This window comes from Petaurus breviceps, unplaced genomic scaffold (assembly GCF_028583685.1).
Source record: "Petaurus breviceps papuanus isolate PSGF00001 unplaced genomic scaffold, PetGlider_PUasm1.0 173, whole genome shotgun sequence".
Lineage (NCBI taxonomy): Eukaryota > Metazoa > Chordata > Mammalia > Diprotodontia > Petauridae > Petaurus > Petaurus breviceps.
The window spans coordinates 2,332,736-2,358,484 of NW_027185759.1; the positions used below are offsets into that span (position 1 = coordinate 2,332,736).

The following is a 25,749-nucleotide window of genomic DNA, read 5'->3' on the forward strand; positions in this document are numbered from 1 at the left end:
GCCCTCCCTGGGCCCGGGCATGTGCCCAGGGAGAGAATGCCTTGCTTCTGGATGAGGGGGGATGGTGGGGGTGGGGAAGACACCGGGACAAAGCCCTGGGAGCTTCTCTTTGGCATCAGAGAGGACCAAGCAGCTTACATTCTCCATTCCTTCACACAGTGAGCTTAAATCCTGCCTGGAAGGAACTCGTTGCCCAAAGGCCGCCCTCGGGCCTCATCTCTGGGGCTCTGCTCTTCTCCGTTCTCTCTCAGATCATCATTTCTATCGGCTTCCAGTGTTTTGGCTTTTTTTGGGTTAGACAGCAGCCTTGGTATGAACATTGGACTCCACACTCAGAGTAAGTTGACCCATGATTTTTGAGATAGCCTTCAAGATGGCAGTTGGGTATAAATGGCTAAAAACTTGCTAGTTCCGTTCTTTCCTTCTCTTCTACCCACCACCACCCTCCCCCAAAGCCCCCAACACTATCCCACTGCAGAAGGCTCCCATGTAATCCTGTTTGTAGAATTTGGCCAATGTCTCCCTTATGAGATGGGCTGTTCAGTGTGACAGTTTTAGTGCCCACCCCTCCAACTGCCCAGTTTGGCCAGCTGTCTGTGTCTCCTAAATGGAGTCTCCCGGTGTCTGTATGTCTGCCTGTTTCCCTGATCCAGGCTGGAGGTGACTCACTTCCCATTTATCAAGGCAAAAGGCTTTTGTTAAAAACTAAAGATGAGCCTAGAAAGTGGAGAAATGAAAAACTGGTTATTCTTCCAGTATTAGTTGACAATGAGTGAATGAAATTGTGTGTTGTTTTACTGTATGTAGGTAAATGGGCACCATGGGACACCCACTCCCACTGGCCCACGGCCTGTTCCACCTTGTGGGGCAGCCTGGCTCAGTGCATGTTAGCACCTGTTGGCTTCTCCGTCCAGACTTTCAGAATGACTTTTGACATGAGCCAGGAGAGTGGGCCATTGTTCTTATTAGTTATTTCTTAAATATCCCTCGTCTTTGGTCTCTGTTTGCCCCATGCTGAAGAGCCTCGAGGCCAGTCTAGTTTTATGAGCTCTGAATGGGTTTTCTAGTAGCTGACGTTCAGGACAGGCCCGAGACTTGGGAAGTGGCCGTCTTGTATAGAGGACGACCTTGTAAACTCTTCCAGACTAGGTTTGCAGTGACCCTCGTGTGTTAGCCTTGGCATTGCAGACTTCCCTCTATTTCTTCTTGTGGCTGTTGAATCACAATGGGCATGATTTTATAGAGATGAGCCTGTTTCCTGCGCTCAGCTCCAGAGGCTCCCCCTTTCTGCCTCTCCCATCCTATCCCTGAAAAGCTCACAGTTGTCTCCTAGATGAATCCCACCTACTTCAGGCAGACTCAGGACCAGAGTGGCCCCTAGAGGGCAGTGACTTTAGCCCAGCGGTGGGTGTGGTCCTGGAGCCCCACCTTGCCATCGGCCAGTTGTGAGTTGATGGCATGGTCTTTCCAGTTAGACACTTTCCACCCTCTTTTATCCTTTGAATAGGTGCTGCAGCTGTGCTGTGTGTCACCGAGCTCCGGGGGAGCGTCGGAGCCTGAGCTGAGGGAGAGTTTCCCAGCTTTCTGTGGGGCCGGGGCCAGAGCCACAGCAGGGTGGGCAGGGTGGTCACCAGCTTCAGGTTGGGGCTTGGAAAATGCCGGCCTCTTCTCTTCTATTGCAGTGCTTGTGACCTGTCCAGGGGCTTCTCTTCCAACTTGTCCCACTCTGACAATGAAACTGAGCACGATGAGCACAATATCAAGAACTACGAAAACACCACCGTGTTCTTCATCTCCTGCTTCCAGTACCTCACCGTGGCACTGGCCTTTTCCAAGGGGAAGCCCTTCAGGCAGCCTTGCTACAGGAACGGTGAGCCAGCCCCCTCGGCTCTGAGGTTATCCATGTGACCCAGTGCGCCTGTCCTGAGCAGGCCCTGCAAGGGGGATGCTGCCTCATTTCCACCTTCGTTGGTTCTCTGACTCCTGAAATCCCAGTGATCTCCGTTCCTTCCTCTTCCAGGGAAGCAGTGGGAGAGAGACAGGGGCAGATGGTCATGGGGCGGGCTAGCAGGGGACCAAGAAGGTCATCAGCATGACCTCTGGGGCTGAGGACCCTGGCTGTCTGGGTAGGCAGACATTTAGGGTTAATGGTGTTGGATAGTAAGTTTGTCATGGTAACAGAACCAAGGGATCTATATTTGAGTTAAGAAAATGCCCCAGGTATTATCAGTAGGAAGGGTATTGTTAATTCCACCCCCAGATTCAGATTTTCAGAGAGCAGGAACATATGTGTGAAATGTTATTCATCTTCCAAATATCCTTCTGATATTCTGAAGGTCCTTCCAGACTTGAGAGTGCCCTCATCACATGATGAGGAAGGGGCTTAGGCTCCAGTGCCTTTTCGAGACTCTGCTGGGACTGAGATCTCTGGTCTTGTGCTAAAATGCTAAAGGTCAGAGAGATCCCAGGCCCCTGGCGCTGGCCTGCCTGACGTGCTCGCTGGGGGAACATTAGGAGACATGTCAAGGCTTCTCTTAAATTTCAAGTGCTGGAAAGTGTCTGTTGTTTTCCTGAAATACTGAGTCAGCAAGGGTTTATTAAGGGCCATCTGTGTGCAGACACAGGCTGATGGGGGAAGAGCACCGTTAGACATGCTCTCCAAGGGGAGGCACAGATGGGGCTCTGTCTGGGAAGGCTTCTTGGGGAGGAGGCAGAGGACAGAGGGGAGAAGGAGAGCTTTCTAGCCTTGGGGGTGCATTCAGGAGATGGAGGCAGTGAGGTCAGTCCTTGGATTGTGGGAGTGAGAAATAAGAAGCCAGGTTCAGAGGGCTTTGGAAGCCCCAGAGAGGATCCTGGAGGCAAGAGGGAGCCATTGGACTTTACTGAAAAAGGATGCATAACTGAGCAGAGGATGGACTGGAAGCAGGGTCATGTGCTGTGGTAGAGCCAGCAGATCTGGGGGTGAGAGAGAGAGCAGTGACTTCAGGTCTGGGTGCCTGAGGACGGGAGGAGGGAGGCCTTGCCAGGAGAGAGGACGAGTCCCGTTTCAGCTCTGTGGAGGTTAGGATGTCTACTGGACACGCACTGAAAAGTATGTACTCAGGAGGTGGAGGGCTGAGCTTGGAGATCAAGAAAGAGAACTTAGGGCAAGATCACCAGATCTGAGAATTGTCTGCATAGAAGCGACCGTGGGATCCATGGGGGCTGATGAGATGACCAAGTACAGTAGCCTAGTGGGAGAAGAGACCCCGTGATGGGGCAGGGGTGGGGGAGAGACGGAGGGAGGGGAGGAGAGGCAGAGAGAGAAGCACTGAAGAGAAGGGTGGCCAGTGGGATCAGAGAGGTGGTTGGTTAGCAGGGATAACAAACAAAGGCCAGGCCGGGGTCAGTGCTCGCCCTCAGGGAGCTCCCACACCATTGGGGGAGGCCTGGAGCCAGAGGTTGGCTCTCTACTGATGCCTCATCTGTGTATTCCAGCCGCTGCTTGCTGTCTTTACCGTTCAAAAATCATATTGATGGGGCGGCCAGGTGGCTCAGCGAGTAAGAGCACCGGCTCCAGTGTCGAGATGACCTGGATCAAATCCGGGCTCAGATACTCAGCACCACACCCAGAAATAACTGGCCGTGTAACCTTGAGCAAGTTACTTAACCCCTATTGCTTTAAAAAAAAAATCATATTGACGTAAAAACCCTGACTGATTTGGGGGGCTGCCATGCTCTCCCCATTCTCCAAATGAAAAAGTAGGGGCAGCTGAGAGCAGGGTGTAAGTAACTTTGCCCAGGGTCTCTGAGCAGAGTGAGGGACAGAGCCCGGGGTGAGAGTCCAAGCGTCTGGACTCATTCTCCACCCGATAAGCCGTGCGCTTAATTGTTGGGGTCATGACTGAACAACCAACCGCACCCCCAGGGATTGGCCAGCGCTGCCATGACATCGGCCATTCACCAGCTTTGTTCCATCTCCCTATCTCCCTCCTTGCCATATAAAGGGAACTAAGCTAGAGAAGGCCCAGCCATGCTTGTTCTGCTGACATCCATCATCCAGAGGGCTTGCATTTCTCAAGACCCTAGAGTTGTCAGTAGCCTCAGGGCCTGGAGGTGGGGCCTTCTGGGTCAGACAGAAGTCCAGCCCCGCAGAAGGACAGCTTGCTTCTTCCTTTGTTTCCAGACGCCTCCCTCTCCCACCCAGTGAAACGTCCCTTGTAACAAAGAATGAGGGAGCAGGTCAGTAGCCGTCTCTGGGGCTGAGATATTGCCCCCTTAGACTCCCTCCCAGCCTCCTCTGGGGCCAAGCTGAGTCACTGTCATTAGCCATCATTGAACCTCTTTTTTGGGGAGGTTCCCTACTGTGTTCAGTGTTGCTTTTCTTGTTCTGATCGCTCCCATGGACACAGAGCGGACTTCCCCACTTGTGCACATGCTTGCTTGTCAGGGCCCAGGAATACCCACTCTCTGCATGGACCACCGTTTGGTCACCCACTCCCTGGCAGTGGGCCAAGCAGTTGGCTCCGTGCAGTATATGAGATCATGTATCTGCATATACACCCACTTAGAGAGTGAGATGTTGTGTCCCCCCCTTTTTTCCTTCATTCCCTTTAAACCCATAGTAGGCAAAGAATGGCATGTCGGCCCCGCCTAGGGAGAGCCGCCGCCCTCCTTCCCGCTATGTCTCATCTCTTTCTTGTCTTGGATTTTTCTTTCCTATTTAGCTTGGCAGCATAGGCCGAGGGTCGGGAGCTCTGTGGTGAGCTGTGCTGCTAATTAATTAGCTGGGGGGCCGCATCTGTGGCTCCTGTTTTCTCATCTGTGAAATGGGGGAGCCCAACTGCTAGAGCGTGCCTCAGGCCACTTTTAAGTCGTGGGTTTCCTTCTGTCCTTTGACTCTCCTCAGCCCCTTGCTTGACTTGGCAGCGAATGCTAGCACAATTTTCATTCACAGTTAGATGCTTATGAAAGTTTAATTTGTTTTAAAAAGTTATGTGGCAGCCAGTAGTGCCCATGGGCCCCTCTGGAGCCACTGCTCCTGCTTACAGGCACACTCAGCATCACTTTTGGGTTGTAGCCCCGGCATCTTTTAGGGGTGGAGGAATCTTGGGCAGCCTGCTGGAGATGGGTATGGGGGGGGCAGAGTTCACATGTGGGCCAGATACTTCCTGGCTAGGTGACCCTTCATCCTCATCTGTAAAATGGAGATGAGAATAGCGGCCACCCCCCAGGGTCAGTGTCTAAGACCCTGTCCAGGAGCACGTGGGCCACCTAACAGCTGGTTTTCTTTTTCAGGTTTTTTTGTCGTGTCCATGATTGTTTTGTATCTCTTCATGTTTTTCATCATGTTGCACCCTGTTGCCTATGTTGACCAGGTTCTTGAGGTAAGAGTTCATGTCTTTGTCATAAAACCCTTTCCTGAATGTTCATTTTGCTCATAGTAGTGACAAGGGCAGGAAGGTGAGCACGAGCCAGGAGGCAGGACTCCACAGCTGAGCGGGAAGCCAGCAGCCACTCCTGTTTCAGGTGGGCCTTTTCTGGTGCTCCTGCCCCCCTTTATCTGACACATCAGTCCTTTGGGACTCAGTGAACGAAGCCCAGGGAGGAATTGTGAGCATGAATGCATACGTTCCCCAGAAAGGGGGATTCCTTGTCTTGCTTTAGATAGATACTCTCCTTTCTGCTGGAGCATTACGGCACAAGGACCAGAGCAGGAACCTTCAGAAAGCGCTGAAGGGGTGGCTGTTGGGAAAGCCTGCTTTGGGGGGTCTGGATGTGAGGCCCATGCTTGGGCTTTGGATGGATCATCTTGGTAGAAGGGGCTAAGTGATGCAGGCGCCCACTGTGGCCTGGCTCTTGGAGTGGTTGATAGGTCGCTGTTGGTTCCCCAAGGTACTGAGGGAGGTGGAGGAACAGGCTGGGAGAAGGACTCACTGAAACCAACTTCTCGGCCTCCTGTGATGACCGGACACAGTCATTATAAAGAGAGACTTTTTCCTGTCCTTTGCTTCATTCAGGATTTTTGAGTTTATGCTCTGGTGCCTGTGGCACCCTCAGGCGGGGGTAGTTTGTGACTTCAGCCTCCAGTGCTGGAAGGGGCTGAGAGGTGATCTGTGGGGTTCCTGGGCAGGCTCCCCCCAGCAGCACTGTCAGCTGGCTGCTCATCAGAGGAAGGGGCTTTATCTGGAACCTCTCTCCCAACCAGATGTGTCTGTCTGTGTTTTAATTCAGCATTTCCTTTGAATGGATTTTTATGTTAACACCTGCCTTGTGCATGCAGGCCCTGCAGGGGTAGCTAAAGACGGGACTTTGGATCGCTCGTATGTAAACACGCACACATGCGTGCACATACACGTGCACACACCCGGCCACCCATGAAATGTAACATGACCTTCTGGACTTGTGCCTTCTAGATTGTCTGCGTCCCCTACCAGTGGCGTGTCACGATGCTCATCATCATTCTCGTCAACGCTCTGGTCTCTGTCTTGGCAGAGGTAAGTAAGTAAGGCAGGTTCTCTCGCCAGTGTTCCCTGCCTGCCGATGGAGGAGCCCGGCCCTAGAGGAGGCAGGGGGGGGGAGAAGGACTGCAGGAAGCTGAGCAGGAGAATGTTCCCATTTCTTTATCTGCTAGTGTCACATTCTCCCCCCTGCCCCCAGCTCCTCCTGTCTCCTGCTGTCCCAGAGTTACTAGTAAGGGAGACCTCCCACAACTGGAGGTGGGGCTGCTAAGTGTGCGGCCAGCCCCAGCGATCCAGAGCTGGTGGCTTTTCTCTGGGAATCGAGTTATGTTTTTAGAGATGAGGAGAAAGTGTGTCAAGCAAGAAAATCTAAGGGTGTCTTTAAAGAAATCACACTTTTACAGTCAGCACCAATACACCATGATGTGCCTTGCTGCTCACTCTCCCGAGAGCCCAGGACAGCGTCGGTCTTCCTCTCTCTTCAGTTCATGACTTTCTGACACCTGGGCGTTGAGTTCTTGGGAGGGAGGGACTTGAATGGGAGCAGACATTTGATGTAGAGAGGCATGCCAGTGTGCACGGATTTCACAGTCTGTTTTTTAATGAACTGCTTTCAGAGCTTGGGAGCAGCGTGTCCTCCACTCTGAGTGGAGAGCTCCTTGCAGTCGGGCCACTCGTAGCCTTGGGAGCTTGGGGAGAGTGGGTCCTTTTTAATGCTTTTCTTATTTGCAGTTGGCATGGGGGTGGGGGTGTGGATATGGTAGTTCTGGTCTGCCTCTTCACTTGAGAGCCAAGTGGAGATTTCTCTGCCCTTCTCAGGGTTTCTGGAGGAAGCAGAACCAGGAAAAGATAAGCTTCCAAATCAGGGGTGTCAGCTGCCAGAAGACCTGGGGGCCTCCTGCACAGGAGGATCCCTATGGGGCCACACACTGACTTGGTTTTTACAAGGACAGGTTATCTGTGTTGTATTCCTGCCTCTGCCCACACCAGGGTTGGGGCCCACATCTTTGACAGCTGTTTGAAATCGTGTTTTCTTCTTTCCACCCAGATTCTGTTTATTTCCTTGTGAGATTTAACAAAATGCTCAAGGAGTCCTTTCTGGTTGCTGTCCTCTTATTTTTTTTTTTAAGTTTCAGAATAAAAAAGATATTTATGGTGAGGTAGAGTGGAAAGAATGCTGGCTAAACTTGGGATCGGGAAAGGCCTCGGTCCAAATTCCACGTCAGCTGCTTAGATCTCTGTGCCCCTGGCTAATGACTTCACTTCTCAGCCTCCAGTATCCCATCTGTAAAATGGACGCAGTCATGCCAGTGTCACTGCCTGCCACATGGTTGTGATTATCAAGGGAGATCTTGTGTGTGAAAGACTCTGCTAGCCCCAGTCCTGTGCTGGGCTCAGCCTGGGGATTACTGAGCTCAGGCCAGAGAGGACTAAGAGCAGGCTTTGTAGGGTGTCCCCAAAAGGGCCGAGGCACTGCCTGCTGGCTCGTTCCTGCCGAACCCCCAGAGGCCCCTTGGTTTTATTCTTGTTCTGTCATGTTCTGCTACAGTGTTTTGAGATTTGTGTAATGTGCACCTGCCTAGAGAATGATTGCTAGCCCTTTTTCATTCTTCCACCCACCGGAATGTGTCTCAGAGCTTCCTCCTGGACACGATCCTTTGGAAGGTTGTATTCAATCGAGACAAACAAGGAGAATATCGCCTCACCACCACACAGCCGGCACAGGTTGGAAATCACCACTTACTCTCCATTCTTGGCAGTCTCCAGACTTGTGTGTCCTGTGCGTTCTGGGTGGGGGGAGGAGGGGTGGGGACAGGCCCGGGTGGGGCTTGGGGGGCTTGTCTTCCCTTCCATCTTTCATCTTTCCTCCGTTGTGATGCCCCAGACATCGATATGTTTTAGCATCCATGAGTCTCTTCTCCTTTCCAACCCTAAGTGTTTTGTCGAGTCCTTAGTTTCAGTCTTGAGATTTCTCCTATTTTCAGTTTTGTTTTGGTGTTTTGTTTTGGTTGGGGTTGTTGTTTTTTTGTCTTGTTTTTTAGAAATTAAAAATTGTTGCTAGGGTCCCTGATTCTGAGACCTTGCTTCTTTATGCTCACATATGCACACTCTCACACTTGCTCACATTCGCACTCAGTCATATACGCACGCATGCACACACCCTCTGACTGCACCATTTATAAGTCTTATCCAGCTTCTCCACAGCCCATATTTGGAGAGCACGATGTTTGGACTAATAGGGTGTGCTTAGTGATCCAGAGGGTTCCCTATTGGTAAAAGCTGTGGCAGTATTGTGATCTCTTGGCTATGATTTAGGAAACATTTAAACATCAGTCCTATGAACAATACCAGAATGTCCAGAGGAAATACTCAAACATAACTCCTTAATGCATTGCTGTTTAGGCTTCCCTGCCTGCCCCTTTCTATTCCTTTCTAAAGTATCTCATCAGATCAGAGGACCACCCCCGCCCCCCCCCCAAAAATAGGCCCTTTTTGATGCCAAAAACATTGTCACTTTCTGAAACAATGTTGTTTCCTTTCTGTTTTCCCCAGTTTTATTGCTGATTGAAATAACTTGATTCTTAAAATGATTCCTTAAGAATCTATTATTATTACGAATAATCTTTAAGGATCACTTTAATCATGAATTGATTTACCTGTTAAAACTATTCATTATTATTAATAGCATAGTATTTCCTTCATGAGTAAAGAACAGAAAACGTTGGGGCAGGGCTGTCAACATATCCCACATGCCTGATTCAGTACTTACCTTAGAATGCAAAGTGATTCTGAAAGTCCCACAGTGACCTTTGGCACCCACTTAAGCCATTCTCATTCGAAGGCTAGGTTCTGGTATTGAATACACTATCAAGTCTGTGGACATTGTTAAAACTGAGCTTTGATGTGTGAACCCTCAAACATGCCCCTTCATCTTGTCGCCCTTTGGTTTTGGGGATCCTGTGTTATCCTTTGCAAGCTGCTCTGGGAGCCATGGCCGAGAGGGGGGTGGAGACTCCTTCCCAAGCTCTTGTGCCCTTGTCTAATCCAGCCTTCCTTCTCTGGTCTCCGGGCTCCTCCTGACCTTGCACCTGGAAGGGAGACCCCCATGTTTCCATTTAACCTAGAGGAGCCAAGAACTGGGCTCCCTGGCCTGTGGCAGACTGGGGCTTGGGGAGCCACAGGCCCCAGGTGGAGAGGGTGCAGACATGTTGCTGAGAGTCTGGTAGCAGACATATAAATCCTTGGGTCCTCCCACATGTTGGCATTTAGAAAGGGACCCCCACACACTCCTCAACGTCCACCTTCACCTTGGTTTTTTATAGAAACAGAATCCCAAGGGGAGGCCAGTGAATGCTGTCTTTGTAGGCCATTTAGGGAGCTCCAGCATTCACACAGTGTTTGTTTAAATTCTCTAAAGTGGATGTTTGCTTTGGCCACATCCTAAATAATTTCAGGTTGTGCCAGTGTATTTTTCACAGTGCTTTCTCACTGCTTCTGTGGATAATTGGGTGGCATTTGGCAAAGCTCCTCAACCTCTTTGGGCCTCGGTTTCCTCATTTGCAAAACGAGATTGCTCTTGAGAGGGATCCGATGGTGAGCTGGCAGCAGCAGCATATTCGTTCCCTCTGTGAAGACTATGTCTTGATGATTGGTGACGCATTAACGCGGTTAATCTGTCTGCCCGCATTGATGCCATTGGGGGAGCCAGCACCGTCAGGGGTTTGTAGTTGGCTTATGCTGAGGAGCAGATGGAATTTTAGTCTTTGTGCTAATCAGAATAGGAATTATCCACATTTATGGAGACTTGGCAGTTCTAGAGTAAAGGCTCTTCTATTCCCTGCTAACATATGTTAATTTGAGGGGAGGATCTGCCTTAAAAAATATTTAGTATTGACATAAAACACCTGGAAAAAGCACAGTACCATTAAAATCCATTCTTAATGAGTGATCATGGCCGGGTGCTCTCTGATGCCTTTCCTAGGCTTCTGTTTCTGAACCAGTCATGACTGAAGGCAGGCGGGGTCTCTTGGGTCTGGAGGATAGAGGAGGAAGCCAGTTGGTGTGGGCTCTCTGATGTCAGAAAAGACCGAGGGGCCAACGGCTCTGGCAGCATCTGGCCGACCCGTTTTGCTTTTGGACAGGCCCCCTTCCTTCCTCGGCCTTAGAGCTCTCATGCTGATGGTCCAGAAATGTCCTTAGGGACATGGCTCCTGCCCCATCTCTGGGCCCTCCCTCGCCTCTCCTGCAATGTTGCTCCCTCCCCCCTTCCCCTCCTCTCCCTCTTCTGCCCAGTGTCCATGAAGTGTCCCTGCGTTATCTCTGTTTGCTTTGAGGCTGTTAGCATATAAGCCTTTTATTTATTTATTTTTTTGGTTCATTTGTGTATGTGGTTTTTTGGGAAGGTGAAGAGACATCATATCAAATGATAGAAACAGTTTACCTTGGTTTTCATATTTGCCTAATCATTCATTTTAAAATTGTGCTTGAAATCGTGGCATGAGCATTGGTTTTTTTTAACCCATTAACATTGTTTCAAGCTCCCTTTTGAAAAAGCAGTTCCTGCTAATGTAATGGTAGCAGCTGAGTACACCTGAACATGTGTAACCCTTCTGTCTCGAGAAGGCGCATGTGCTTCTTTACCAGAAGCCCGTCCTCACAAACGTGCTGAAAGTTTTCAGCCGCTGATCTGGTTTCCCACGGACGCCCTCGCGGGATCAGTGATCTCTGGGTACTGGAAAGAGTGGATGCAGAGGATTTATTTTTTCCTTCAGTTACTTTGTAAAACCTGCTCATACAATATCTTCTCCTCTTTCCTCCTTGACTCCACCTTCCATTGTTTTCCCCACTAAAGCCTTTATCCATATAGAACCTAGAGGTGAGCAAGCCCCCACCCCAGGCTTCTAACTCAGAACTTGACAGTGTGAGTTTGGTGTTATTGGATATTGAATTCCAAAATCAAGAACAACCCACAGTCCAGACCCAAATCTGAGACCTTTCTCCTCCTCAGTGTCACCTCTCAGTTGTCATTCCCAACTTTGTCAGTTATCCTGGTTCCCCAGAATCAGTAGATTCAGAGGTGAGAGTTAGTCACAAGTTTGGTAGCCATTCTTTCTCATTAGTAGGTCTCTTTTTGGCTAATATGTGTTGGAATTCATTTGGATTTCTTGAATAAATAACCAACAGACGGCTCTTGGCAGCCCTTGAAATGCCATGTTACATGTTGGCCACAGATTGTGTATAGTGAATGCTATCAGTGACCTTTGACATCTGCCAAGAAGGCTCCTGCCATCTTGAAGAGCCCCGTCATGTGAGCTGGGCACCCCAAGCCGGTCCTCTTTTGGCCTTTTCCTCCGCAGGATGGGCCTTAGAATCCTTTGGGGCCAGTTGTTAATTAAGGCCACACTTATTATTTAGCACTTAGTCTGTGTGCCGAGCACTGAGCATACAAGAAAGAGCCCCTTCTCTCTAGGGACGCAGAGTTGAATGGAAGAATCACTGGAAGAAAATCTGTGCATTGTGTACGCACAGCCTGGACAGGATCAGTGGGGGAGGCCCTTCCATAGGAAATGATTCCAAGGAGTCCCCTTGTCAGAGACCGGAGCACCAGGGAAAAGCTCAGCAGTGCTTTGGGGCTGGACTCCCCGGAGGACGGCTGTGGTAGTGACCGAGCACCAGCTGGGTCCTCGAGTGTGCACGCACCAAGTGCTGCTCCTTCAGATTCCTGAAAACTCAGGGTGACAGGCTTCAAGGGAGCCTGAGGTCCAGAGGTGGCCATTTGGCATTCAGGATTGTTTTCAGCCAGTCAGCAGAACGTTAAGTTCTTACTTGGAAAAGGAGCTTTTTGAGATAGATAGAAATCATTTATGCCTTTACAAGTAATTTTTCTTGCATAGAAAGGAGAAACACTCCCAGAGAATTCTTGATAGCAGAGTCCATTAGACTCATTCATCACCCTAACCATTCATTGCCAGCCTTACCACTCCTGGGGGTGGGCAGGGAGCAGGGGAGAGAGTAGGGTGCCTCTAGTATGGAAAGCCCCTCCTCTCTCCCCGAGGAGTGGAGAGGAGACTCACTTTTATGAAATGGGTGTTTTCCCTCCATTTCTTGGAGTCACTCTCAGAACTAAATGTGCCTTTTTGAGATGAGAACATTTTGGCCCCTAAGCATTATAAAGCTTGTACTTTAACATTGCTTTTTTATGTCATTTTTTTTCTTCCCTTTCTCAGGAGTCAGTGGACCGTTGGGGAAAGTGCTGTATATTCTCAGTGCTTGGCTGTAGAAAGAAGCTTCCCAAAGCCAAGTACATGCACCTGGCCCAGGAGCTGCTGGTTGACCCTGAGTGGCCGCCCAAGCCCAGCACCACCACGGAAGCGAAAGCCTTAGTGAAGGAGAATGGGTCCTGCCAAGTCATCACCGTCACGTAGCAGTGACTGCCGGTGGCTGGCCCTAGAGCAGTGTTGGGGATGGGGGGTGGGAGGTGCCGGCCTGACTCTCAGGCCTTGTCATGCTTGCTGCCCTATCCTGTATGCTAAGGTGATGAGGGGGTGCTTGGGAGTGGGGGGGTTGGTTGGGGGGAATTGCACTGTTGTTGCGGCTGCTGGCCCTGCCTCTGGAGGGCGACCTGCTCCTGGGTGCTGCCCTGCCTCAGTGGGGTCTCTTGCAGTCTTGTCCACTCAGACCTGGGCTTCCCCAGGAGGCTCCCCGAGGTAGCCTCTAATTGGAGGCTCCTCAGAGCCATTGAGTTGCTCTGGCCTGTGGCATCTGCCCATGGCAGTGCCAGGCAGCAGCTGCTTCCGCGCTTCCCCTTCCCGACCCCTTTGGAGCAAGCGTTTTGTGTCAATGAGGCCTTCGTTCCGCATCTCTCCTTCCTTTTACCTGTTTGTCAGACCATGGGACAGTGAGGTCTTGAGACAATTAGGGCCTCGTTTTTCTATATTATGTCTTAGACTTGCAAGGTTTGCTCCTGGTGGCTGAGGGGCTGAAAGCCCACCTGAGCTGGCATTTCTTAAAGCCACATACTTGGGAGCTGGCGCGTCATCACCATGAGGTGTCAGCGGTGGTCACGGAGCATGAGAAAGTCTGCATGGGGGGACAGTGTTAGGGAGGGTGGTCCCCCACAAGTTCTGAAGCCGAGGGGCTCAGCTCTCAGGGAGCAGAGGTCCTTTGCAATGCACCCACTCCTGATGGGTATGGCTAGGCCCCTGGATCGGTCAGGTCACACTCTAATGGAAGGTGAGGTCAGCCATGAATCAGGAGTGTGTGAGGTCCCCCTTCTCCCCAGGACAGCAGAGCCAGGTGGTTCTCATTCCAGCCTCCTTAGAATGTATAGACCCGAAGCATGTCGGTAAAGGAGAGAAGGTGGCAAAGCCCACCTCAGCTCACTGTTGCTGCCGTGGTCACTGACGGGGCTCCCTACCCTTAGGCAAGCTTTCCATAGAAAAGAGATGATGGGATAAGAATATACTTCTAATTACTTTTTTTTGAAAGATTTTTTCCATGGAATGATTCTACGAAGCTATCTATGCATCTTAGACCTTTGGAGCTGTGATTTCGCACTGTTTGTCTTCATTCCATTGCTTTAATCCTTTCCTAACTCGCTTGTTCAAGGTACCCGACCTGCGCAGGCATTACCTAGAGTAGGTCCTGACTGCTTTTCCCAGTCGGTCCTTTATTTCATGGTTCACATTCAGAAGTATTTAATTACATGAGGATGGCTCAGAAGCAGCTTAAAAATTCTAATCATCCAGTCACATTTGACTTCTTTGAAAGCGAGAGCATATCAGCGATTTTGGAAGCCCCCTTTCTGAATGTGCTAGGGCTTGGAAGGTTTTCTGTTGCATCTGTCCCTGTCGCTTTCCCAGGAAGACGTCTTTTTTAGCTCTGTGGAAGAAGCTTTGGAGGTATCTTTGGTGTAGGGTGTGTGGTGCTTTGTGGGTTGTAAGTGAATTCAGGTGAGCCTGCTGCTTGCCCTAGAGAGAGGATGTTCTTTCTGCTGTGTGGGTTGCCATTACATAGAAATTTTGATTCTGAATTTCATATTAAATTATTTGAGTGTATACATACCTAAAATTTAAAATCTGTACATGTCTTATTTTGATGTAATGAAATTTTATAAATATTGTGGATTTAAATTTTATTTATGCACATACTGAAGGGCCTGGTGTGTCCAAGAAAGTAATTGTTAAATAATGATATGTAACTTTTTAACTTTTTTTAATAAATAACCAGATTTTTAAAGTGTGTCCCTCAGGGTTGTTGAAAGGTTCCTTATCCCTCTTCCCCTTTGCACCTCCCTCCCAAATAGAATTAACGATAACTGTATGTTTTCTATTCTCTAGTGCTGTCTGCTGTGAAAACAATGCTGCAAATACTGTGGGAATCAAAGTGGCCAAGCCAAGTACAAAGGAAATGATGCTTCATGTTCCCTTTTAAATCTTTCAATTAGAACAGTCTTTCCAAAACACTTTTGATTTAAACAAAATGGTTAGTTTCATTTGTTTCCCTTATTTATGGAAAGCTCTGAATAGTTAAAAGACACGGTAAAATTATAATTTAATATCTTTATATGCTGTGTTCCCCAAACCATCTTTAGAGGCTGTGTCCAGACAGGATTAGAGTTCAAACTTTGGAAAACATTCTAGAATTTTGTGCATGCACTGTTGACATTGTAACCTAGATTTTGTATATTTTGGGGGGAGGAAGGGTGGTTTTGAACACTTTTTAAAATTCTGGATGTTAATTTTGTACAGTTTATGGGCATTTACAGCTATTTTTAATGTACTAGAATTTGATAATTATGTGCACATGAAATTAATAGAAATAAAGTTATTTCCTGTTAGATTACAGAATTCCCTGAAAACTTGGCTCAAACAAGGAAGTTGGTTTATATCAGAGAAATGATATTGCATCTTTATATTTTAAAATATGTATTGCTGCTCTAGAATGGTACCCCGTTGTCAAAAAGGCATACATATGGAATTGTAAATAGCCTGCTGAGATCTTTGGATTAAAATGATTGAAAATTTAAAAAACTGAAATGAATAAAATATATTTTCTTTTTTTTTTTCTGTGATTGTGAGTTTGTGGTTTGTTTGAATTCAGCTTTTTAGTCATGCATAGCTTTTCTTTGGCAACATGTATCTGGATCTTTGGAGAGCACACTTATGCCATGATTTTACTTTATCATTTTCTTTCACTTCCATCGGCATGGGGGAGAGGAAGGCGGGGCGGGGTGGACACAAGGGGAAGGGAAAGAACTTTGAAAGAAGCACGTGGTTAAGCAAAATCACATTCTCCATTGACTGTATCCAAAAAGTATTTCTCACCCTGTACCTTGAATTGTTTGCCTGTTAGTCATTGGGTTTTCTTTCAGAGTTGTCTTCGCAGTATTGTGGATAGTGTATAAATTGCTTTCCTGGTTCTGCTTGCTTGACTCTGCATCAGTTCACTTAAGTCTCCCAGGTTCCTCTGAAATCTCTTCATCATTTCTTAGAGCCTGTTATACCCTAATTTGTTCAGCCATTCCCCAAGTGATACCTCTATCTCCAGTTTTTTGCCATCATGAAAAGACCTGCTATGCATATTTTTGTACATATGGGTCCTTTTTCCTCTTTTTTTGAAATAGTGGTATTGCTGGGTCAAAGGGTGTGCACAGTTGCATAGTTCAGTGACTTGTTAGGCATAGCTTCTGCTTTCCAAAATGGTGGGACTACTTCCCAGCTCCACGAACAGTGCATTTATATGCCCATTTCCCCACTGCCCATCCAACATCTAGCATGTTCCTTTTTTGTCAGCTTTACCAATTTGATGTTTAATAACTTACTGATAGAATTTTTGAAAGAAGTAATTCCTGATCCACTGCATTTCTTCAGTAATGTATTTTTTATATTTATGTTATTGCATTCTTAAGTATTTTTCTATTATCTATATTACTTTCTATTATCTATATTACTCAATTATATTACTATTATGACTTGGATGAAGTCATATAAATGACATGCTTACCAACTTGGCAGATGGTGCAGCTGAGAGGCCCAGAGTAGAATCAGAAAGTTCTTAACAGGCCAAGACAATGGCATGAATGTAACCAGAGGATACTGATCACCAATGTCTGATGGTGAACGTATCCGGTTGTGTGGGGGTCATTCAGCCCTCCCTGGCCCCAGCCACTGCTGAGTTTTCTTATCTCTGCTAATTCGTCTGCTTTTTGCTATGGTTTTCTCATCATTGACGAGACTGCAGACGCTGGCAGCTTTTCTGCTTGCCCTGTACAAACCTTCCTCTGCTTTTCAGATTCTGTACACTTATCCTCATATTATATGGCACATTTCATCGTATCTGCACATTAGTTCGGCAATTCTCCATTCTTCTATAAGCACATCTGGGATTTCAATGTTAAGGTTCAGGGGTGGGGGTCCCCCATCCTTGATAGAAAAAACCCAGTCAAAATAGTTCTCTCAAAGTCATTTCAGTTTTTCTTCTGTTATCTTGTTTTTCTCCATGCATATCCTTAGGTTGACTGTACTTGAGTATTTTTTTTTTTTTGCTTTTTAGAGGGGCAATTGGGGTTAAGTGACTTGCACGGCTAGTAAGTGTTAAGTGTCTGAGGTTGGATTTGAACTCAGGCCCTCCTGACTCCAGGACTGTTGCTCTATTCACCGTGCCACCTAGCTGCCCCCTTACTTGAGTATCTTAAGCCAACCTTTCTTTAAACTGGTTTTTACCTATCACTTCTCTCTGCATGATGACTTGATGCTGCTTCTAATCAGCCACATAATCTAGCCTGGTATCTCCATCTGGTCAGTAAGTCAGATGATTAGATGATTGCTTACAAAAGTGCTTCCTAGGCTCTTTAGTGTCTGCTGTGAAAATTAATTTACATAATACATTTCCCGATGAAACTGTAATTGGTGTTGATGTTATTTCTATTGTCCAGTGCCATTTCTGATGTTCAGTTACTTAATTCAGGGCCTTTTGATTTTATCTCCAGCAAGTTGATTCAATTATATGAGTGACTCAAGACCAACTCACATCAAAACATGTTTTCCCTGACTTAAATGGTATAATCTTTTTTTTCCCTCATATTCTTTGGTACTTTCTCAAAGAAAGTTCATGAAATAGAAACATGGGAATTTCTCTCTACTCTTACAAGTGTTTAACCTCTCATTATTTGTGAACCTTCCTTTCCCCTATTTTCTCCTCGTTCACTTTATCACTCTTCTGTTGAAGTCATTCCTACCGTCAGAGGAGAGGACATGGGAATGTTTGAAAGCAGTAGAAAGGCATTGGTACAGAGATTCGAGGAGGGCAGGGGATGACCAAAGATGAAATGAAAGGCAGGTCATTGTCAGAGACCAAAGGAAAGGAAGAGAGAGGAAAAGAAGGGAGAAAAAGGACCTTCCATAGGATGGTGTCCTCCCTGAGAGGGGACAGAGAAGGTGCTCCATGAGGGGCGAGATGGGTGATAAGCAGGGAGCAATGCAGGGGACTGCCTCATTGCTTGGGGGACCCAGTTGAGGCTGGATGACCTGGCATTCCCCTCAGTGAGCCTCGCCTTCTCTCAGTCCACATCTCGGAACCTGGCCTTCCTGGCCAGATTCCCCAGAGCTTTGTCCCACCGCTCGCCCTGCCCTGGTTCCGGCCTCCACCTTATCCTCAGCCATTTCAGCTTGAGGCCGTCTGCTCTTGCGTCCTTGACCTTGACTTGTTGTTCCTTTTTTGCTCGGTAAGTTTAATGAATGGACAGAAATTACCACTGCATCAGGAGGAAGGATGAGAGGGACCAATGGAAGGGAAGGATGCGAGTTACCATCACGGCTCCCCAGCAGCTCTGGGGAAGCCAGGCCAATGGCCACCACTCTACGAAACCTCTGCCTCCACTGAAGGAAACCAGAGCAAGTCTTGCAGCCAAGCTGACTGGGTACATTCCAGGCAGGGGGGCAATGCCAGGTAACCAAGGAAAAAGCACAATTATAAGACATTCACACAAATCTCAATTGCTCATAGGTAGGCTGAACTAATTTAATAAAAATGACCATTCTACCTGAATTAATTTACTTACTTAGTGCCACACCAATCAAAGTACCAAAGATTATTTTATAGAGCTAGAAAAAGATAATTCATCTGGAAGAACAAAAGGTAAAAAATATCGAAGGGAAAAATTAATGAAAAAAAAAAAAGCGAAGAAAAGTGGCTTGGCTGCACCAGATCTAAAGCTATATCACAAGGGGGCGGCCAGGTGGCGCAGTGAGTGAGAGCGCCGGCCCCAGCATCGGGAGGCCCGGGATTGAATCTGTACTTAACCCCAATTGCTTAGGGGCAGCCAGGTGCGCAGTGAGGGAAAGCGCCGGCCCTAGCGTCGGGAGACCCAGGATCGGTTCCGGCCTCATACTCAGCACCCACACAAAATAACTGGCAGTGTTACCTTGAGCAAGTTATTTAACCCTGATTGCTTAAAAAAAAAAAACAACGCTATTATAAAATGGCAACCATCAAAACTAGTTGGTACTGACTAAGCAATAGAGTGGAGATCAGTGGACTAGGTTAGGTACACAAAACACAGCAGACAATGACTGGAGTAATCTACTGATTGATGAACCCGAAGACTCCAGCTCCTGAGATAAGAACTCACTGCTGGGAAGACTGTATGGCAGAAACTATATATATATATATATATATATAGAGGCGCGTGATTTAGACATAGAGGGTGATACCATAAGCAGATTGGGAGAGCAAGGAATAGTTTACCTGTCAGATCTGTGAAGAAAGGAATTTATGACCAAAGAAGAGAGAACATTATGAAATGCAAAATATAACAAAAGGAAAATAGTAAATATGGGAAAATTGGAACACTAATATTGGTGGAGTTGTGAACTGATTCAGTCATTCTGGAGAGCAATTTGGTACTCTGCCCAAAGGGCCATAGAACTGTGCATACGTTTTGATCCAGAAATCCCACAACTAGGTCTGTATCTTAAAGAGATCATTAAAAAGGGAAAAGAACCCACATGTACAAAAATATTTATAGCAGTTCTTTTATTGGTGGCCAAGAATTGGAAGTTGAGGGAATGCCCATCAATTGGAGAATGACTGAACAAGTTGTGGTATATGAATGTCATGGAATACTATTGTGTTATTAAAAAATGATGAGCAGGCAGACTTCAGAAAAACCTGGAAGGACTTGTATGAACTGATGCAGAGTGAAGTGAGCAGAACCAGGAGAGCAGTGTGTGATAATCATCTGATAGACTTAGCTCTTCTCAGCAATGCAGTACCTAAGACAGCTCCAAAAGACTCATGATGGAAAATGCTGTGGACGCCCAGAGAGAGAACCATGGAGTCTGAATGAGATCAAAGCAGACGATTTTCACCTGGTTTTTGGTTTTCTTGTGATTTTTCCATTTTGTTCTGATTGTTATTTTTACAACATGGTTAATGTGGAAATATGATTGTACCTGTATAACCTATATCAGCTTATTTGCTGTCTTGGGGAGGGGGGAGAGGAGGGAGGGAGAAAAAAATGTGGAACTCAATCTTATAAAAGTGAATGTTGAAAACTGTTTACATGTCACTGGAAAAAATAAAGTACTATTAAGTGGGTTGGGGGGAGAATATATGGTAGAAGTAACATGTGAGAAACTAAAAAGGAAGGAAGAGGTCAGGTCATATGTGGGGGGGGGGGCGGTTTGAATGCCAAGCACAGGATTTTTAATTTGATCTTGAACCTTATGGATAGAGAAGCATTAATATACAGCCAGCAATGAGGTGCAAGGGAAGTGTTTATGTGTTATGTGGCAAAATCCATGACTGCATGGACTTGGGGCCACGCCAAGCCTTGGCAGCACAGTCGGCACGCTTTATAGATTTCAGTGGTGTGCAAGGGTATTTGTACAGAAAGCAGAAAATGGTGCGTGCATGTGTGTGTGTATGTGCATTCGTGTGTGTTCATGGTTCAATATGTATGTGGAACAGATCTCAGCTGGGCTGGTGGTGACCCTCAGACACGGTAAGACTGCCATGGAAACTGCCAGTCACTCGACACAAGGCCAATGACTTTGATAACTGCTCCCCATTATCTGTGCTCTTTGCCACTGTAGCGCCAAGCCATCCAGAAAATATTTGGCATTCAGGAGGGTCTGATTGGATCAGTGCCCTTCCCTCTCAGCCTGTGAATTAAATTAGTGTGTGAGTCAGTCAGGATACATGTTCTACTTTTAATTTTTTTTTAAAGAGTAAATGCCGCTCTCAGAATCTTCCCTTGCTTTCTTTTCCTCTCCTTTTCCTCCCATTGCATCTCCTTTCTTCTGTCCTCTCCTCATTTCACTTTTCCTCTCTCCCTCCCTCCCTTCCTTCCTTCCTTCCTTTCCTCCCTCCCTCCTTCCTTCCTCCCTCCCTTCCTTTCTTTCCTTTTTCTCTCTCCCTCCCTCTCTCTTTCCTTCCTTCCTTCCTTCCTTCCTTCCTTCCTTCCTTCCTTCCTTCCTTCCTTCCTTCCATTCTAAAATTTAACATGTGCTTTCCAGGGGCCTAGGGAGGAAAGGACTCTCATTCCCCAACCATGCTTTGTGTACCTGCCTCTCCCCCGTCAGCATACTCAGGCAGAACAGATGGAATGTTGGAGATGAGCTTGGATCTGATGACCAAGGCAAAGGTTTGGCCTGGAGAGGCCTGGGGAGGGCTTAGGGAGGAGGGAGGAGCTGGCTGTCAACAGTGAGGTGACCCTCCTTGCAGACATCCACCCCAGGAGCTGGCTGGGGCTCTTCATCCTGACAGTCCCCACCTCCACAAGCCCCTTCTTTGCCACTGTTGGTCCTTCATTCATTTGTCGAGTGCCTTCTGGGTTCTAGGCTGAGGGGAAAGGGGCACAAAAAGAAAAGTGCCATTTCTTCGCCCCAAGGACTCTCTGAGACAAGGTATGGTTTGGTAGCTGCTGCTGGGTCTAAAGACTGGCCTGGGGGTCCCTGGTAGGATTTGGGGGGGGGGTACCAGCGTTCCTAGTGGATTGATGGCTCTCATTCATCTGTGTGTTCACAGGAGAGAAGGCCAGCCAGTGCCTGTGGTGGAGAGAGTGCTCATATGTTCTGTTCTGAAGGCCAGTGTGGCATCCTTAGCCCTGAGCATCCACCTGCTTCTATCTGTGGATGAGGCCAGCTTGTGGGGGATCCTCTGTCCACTGCCTTCCTGCAGACCTACACATTCATAGGCACCTTCACAGTGGCACCAGTCAGGCCTTCCTTGTGGTGTCCTGGTCTCCTGACCAAAATATATATATATTTTTTTGGCTTTTTGGAGGGCAATTGGAATTAAGTGACTTGCCCACAGTCACATGGCTAGTTTTCGTGTTAAGTGTCTGAGGCCGGATTTGAACTCAGGTCCTCCTGACTCCAAGGCCGGTGCTCTGTTCACTGTGCCACCTAGCCGCCCCTAAAATCTTCTTTATCTCTCTCCCATCCAAGGCACGTGGCCCTATTCGTTTCTGGTATAGGTATAGTAGGTAACACAAGCCCTTAGTCCGTCAGGCGCCTCTCTGCTTGTGTGTCCTCCCCAAACCCATCCAGCATGCCTCTGGAAATGCCATCAAGAACACATTCTGTTGGTGGGGGAGTCTGGGCCTCGACATGATGGTGGAGGGATCCAGGACTAGGGGGAGCAATGACTGTCTTTGAATATTGGAAGGGCATCTGTGGGAGAGATCTACCTGACTGCTTAGCCCCACGAGGCAGGATTGAGATGCCAGGAAAGACTTCTGAACCATTGGCACTGCCTGGGGGGGGGTGCTTCCCTCCCTGGAGGCCTTTTGAGCAAAGGAAAGGGGTGTTCTAGAGGGGCCTTCTAGCTTGGCCTGTGTGCTCCCTCCTAGCTTTAGCAAGCTGTGACCCTGGTTCCTGGGGTCAGAGGAAACCTGCCAGAGTCCAAGCCTCCCCACTCAGCTCCATGCTGAGCATTCCACATTATATAAGACCCATACCCTTCCCTAAATGAAGAAAAGATTCAATTCACCAAGCATTTGTTAGCTGCAAGACACACTCGGGTGCTGGGATGCAGATGGGAGACAGAGCATCCTTGTGAAACCTGGCCAAAGCAGAAAGGTCTGGGAAAAGACATCGAGTTATGGAGACGTAAGAGCAAAGCCTTCAGAAACAAAACCCACATTCTGCACCTTTGAAAGGGTTGGAGATTTGGAGGTCTTAACTGTCTATGAAGAGACCTGCAAAGGCAGTGAGTCTTCCCCTAGCCCCACATCTGTGGGAGACCCCGAAAGGAGTTGGGGAAGTGTCCCTGACAGAATCAAGACTGATCGCTGTAAGTCACAGAAAATCCCTGCCTGATGGAGCTGCTCCTGAAGCCCAAAGGATTGTCTGACAGCACACCTCCAACCTGAGGATCACCAACCGTGGTATGGAGAATCTGAAGGAGCCAAAGAGAAGAGGCTTCTACCAAGCCTGGGTCATTGTCCAACCTGGAAGGGCACAGTGAGAATGAGCACTGTCACCCTCGCTGAGCTGAGCCAGCGGCTGAAGGCGGTGAAAGGTGGGGTCAGCCATCCAAGAGGATGGCCAGGGAGGCCAGAGGACTAAGGGAAAAGAGCCTGGCCTGGCAGCATTCTAGGGAATGAGTGGCCTGTTCCTAGCAGCCCAGCAGCAGACAGACCTTTCTAGTGGAGGCCAGTGAGGAACCAGACCAGCAGCTCCTGCGTTATCATCAATGCCACACCTAGCCGCAAACATCTCAAGGACCTTCCTGAGAAAGGCCTTGCATGTCTTGCATGTGGGGCTGGGAGAACCTTGGCCATGAGTGCTCCCTCCATATGTGTGTGCCCCATTTCCATTGCTGAGTTTGGGCCCACTCTCCCGCCATGGACTTGTGTCTGTTTAGGGGACAGCATGTCCCAGGGGGATTATCTTTGGGTGGGAGCGAGAAATGCTTGCTAATCACTATTCTTTCTCTATGCTATTTGAGTGAATGTTTTTGCTAAAGAATTAATTCATGTTAGAACATATGCATATATATGTATATATTTACATATATAATTTATATTCAACAAGTCAATTTTTTATTTCACATGAAATGAACTGTCAGAAATTAAATTACATGACAGTAATATACATTCATTCAACAAACATTTATTGGGCACCTCCTGTGTACAAGGTACTATTTTAGGTGCTGTGAGGAACACAGTGATGAAGACCTTGTATTGGCTATAAAATGCAATTTGTGGACGAATGATCTTTCCTTTGGCTCGATAACTTGTTATGTACTCGATATAATAACAGCAGCTGATGTATAGGACTCTAAAGTTTGCAGGTCATTCTTCTGCCTTAAGTCATTTGGTCTTCACAACCCTTTTGTAGTTGCCATTGGGATCAGCGCCATTTCATGAATGAGGAAGTTAAAATTTAAGAGATGAAGTGATTTGCTGAAAGTCATTTGTTAGTAAATGTTTGAGTCAAGACTTGAATCTGGGTCTTCTGGCTCTGAACTCAGAATATGTTCCATAATTGAGTGTTGCTACTTGTCATGTCAAAGAGGGAATAACCTCATTCTGCTTGACCCCGGAGGGCAGAGCCAAAAGCAACACTCCCAGGCCCAACCCTCTATCCACTGCACCTCCCATCTGGAATAAGAGGCTCACTGAGTCCCTTTCCACTGCAATCCTATCGTTCTCTGAAAAGACATTGATGGATTCCAGTGTGGCATTGTAATGGAATGTTCTCACATGCATCTTATCTGATCTCGACTACTCCTCTCCACTCCTTTCCTCTCTGGGTCCTAGCTCTCCTGGGCCAGTCTGGGGCACTGCTGAGAGAACAGCCTGGGCTGACCTCACAAGATGGTGGCTCCATGTGGCAAGGGAGCCCCGACTCTGTGTGATTAGGTGCAGCCGTGCACCTCCTAACTGGCGGATGACCATGGCGGTGGGAGCGTGTCCACTGAATTATGGTGGTGAGGGCCCAACTAGCTGGGCAGGGTGAATGTAGGTAGAGGGGGTTAGTGCAGAGAGGAATGTCACTGAAAGACAAAATGACAAATGGCACTGCCCCTCCTACACCCAATGAATAGAAAACTGCCCCACACTTGAAAAAAAAGTGAAAAATTACTTCCATATTAAACACCCATGGAGGAAGTTGGATGACCAGTGGGTGGGTGAGAGCACTGAACCTGATGTCAGAAAGACCTGCATTCAGATCCTGCCTCAGACACAATGGCTTGCTGCATGAAGCTGGGCATGTCACTTAATGTCTGTCCGCCCTGGTTTTCTCCACTACAAAATGGGGATAATAATACCAGCCTCCTCGCATTTTTGTAAGGAACACATGAGGTGATACTTATAAAAACACTTAGCCCAGCCCCTAGCAGGAGAGGTGCCATATAGGTGCATAACCCCCCCTTTCCTAGTGACACTGCTTCCCTTCCCAATCCCACGTCCACTTTTCCACCATGCCTCTCTGCCCCATCGCTGTTTGTGGTTGAGGAGTCAGAATGTTTCTTGCTTCCCATCGCCACGTCTGGACTCTGTCCATCATCATCACTCAGCAATTTCTCCTCTGAGCCTCAGACCAAATCTTGGTGGCCCCTATGTTACTGACCTCCAGGACACTTGCTTCCTTCTCGGAGTTCAGTGCCGGATTCCCAGCCTTTCTGCTCTGACCCCTGCCTTCATACAAAGACACTTCAACACAATATAACACATATATTGATTCTCCCTCCAACACCCTGAACCTCTCCATTCCTTGGTCTACTCAGTTCCCAGGACCTGCCTCTCCATTTCTGCTCCATATACCCAAGGATGGTCACATCCTTGGTCTAACCATCACCCACAACTATTCTACTTCCACATTCAAGAATGACAACATTCCTTCTTTTGAGGGAGGGAGGACTAACATCCAGGAGGGTCAGCAAAGAGTTCCTGTAGGAAGTGTAAAAGGAGCCTTGAAGGAAGGTGGAGGGGAGGAGGGAAGGTACTCCTGGCATGGAATTCCAGGGACAGCTTGTCACAGGCGCAGGAGATGGAAGACAAAGTTGGGAAAGAGCCAGTTTGGCTGGACTATAGAAAACCTGAGGGAGAGAAATATTCAGTCTAGAGATACAGACCCAGAGATGCTAAGATGCAAAGCCACTGAAGTAGCCTCTGACGACCCAAGATAAGTGTCACCAAATTGATGCACCAAAGTGTGTGCCCTGTCTCTCACCAGCCAGTTCCTTCAACCCTTGCTTCAACGATCACATTTATTTACTAATTCATCTATCTATCTATCTATCTATCTATCTATCTATCTATCTATCTATCTATCTATCTATCTATCTATCTATC

At 47.7% G+C, this 25,749-nt stretch overlaps 1 protein-coding gene across 7 annotated transcripts in view; it reads left to right on the plus strand.

The window, feature by feature from the left end:
* ATP13A3 (ATPase 13A3) overlaps positions 1–15,507 on the plus strand; it is a 73,542-nt gene extending 58,035 nt beyond the window's left edge. For 5 of the 7 annotated variants that reach the window (XM_069083280.1, XM_069083284.1, XM_069083282.1 and 2 more), the window contains 6 exons: positions 160–337; positions 1,683–1,870; positions 5,278–5,366; positions 6,396–6,476; positions 8,076–8,165; positions 12,668–15,507. In XM_069083280.1, the coding sequence (XP_068939381.1) occupies positions 160–337; positions 1,683–1,870; positions 5,278–5,366; positions 6,396–6,476; positions 8,076–8,165; positions 12,668–12,865 (824 nt within the window). In that variant the 3' untranslated portion in view covers positions 12,866–15,507. Of the gene's footprint in view, positions 1–159; positions 338–1,682; positions 1,871–5,277; positions 5,367–6,395; positions 6,477–7,989; positions 8,166–12,667 lie in introns of those variants that run through there. The other 2 variants (XM_069083285.1, XM_069083287.1) reach the window with 2 other exon arrangements.
* The last annotated feature ends 10,242 nt before the right edge of the window (positions 15,508–25,749 follow it).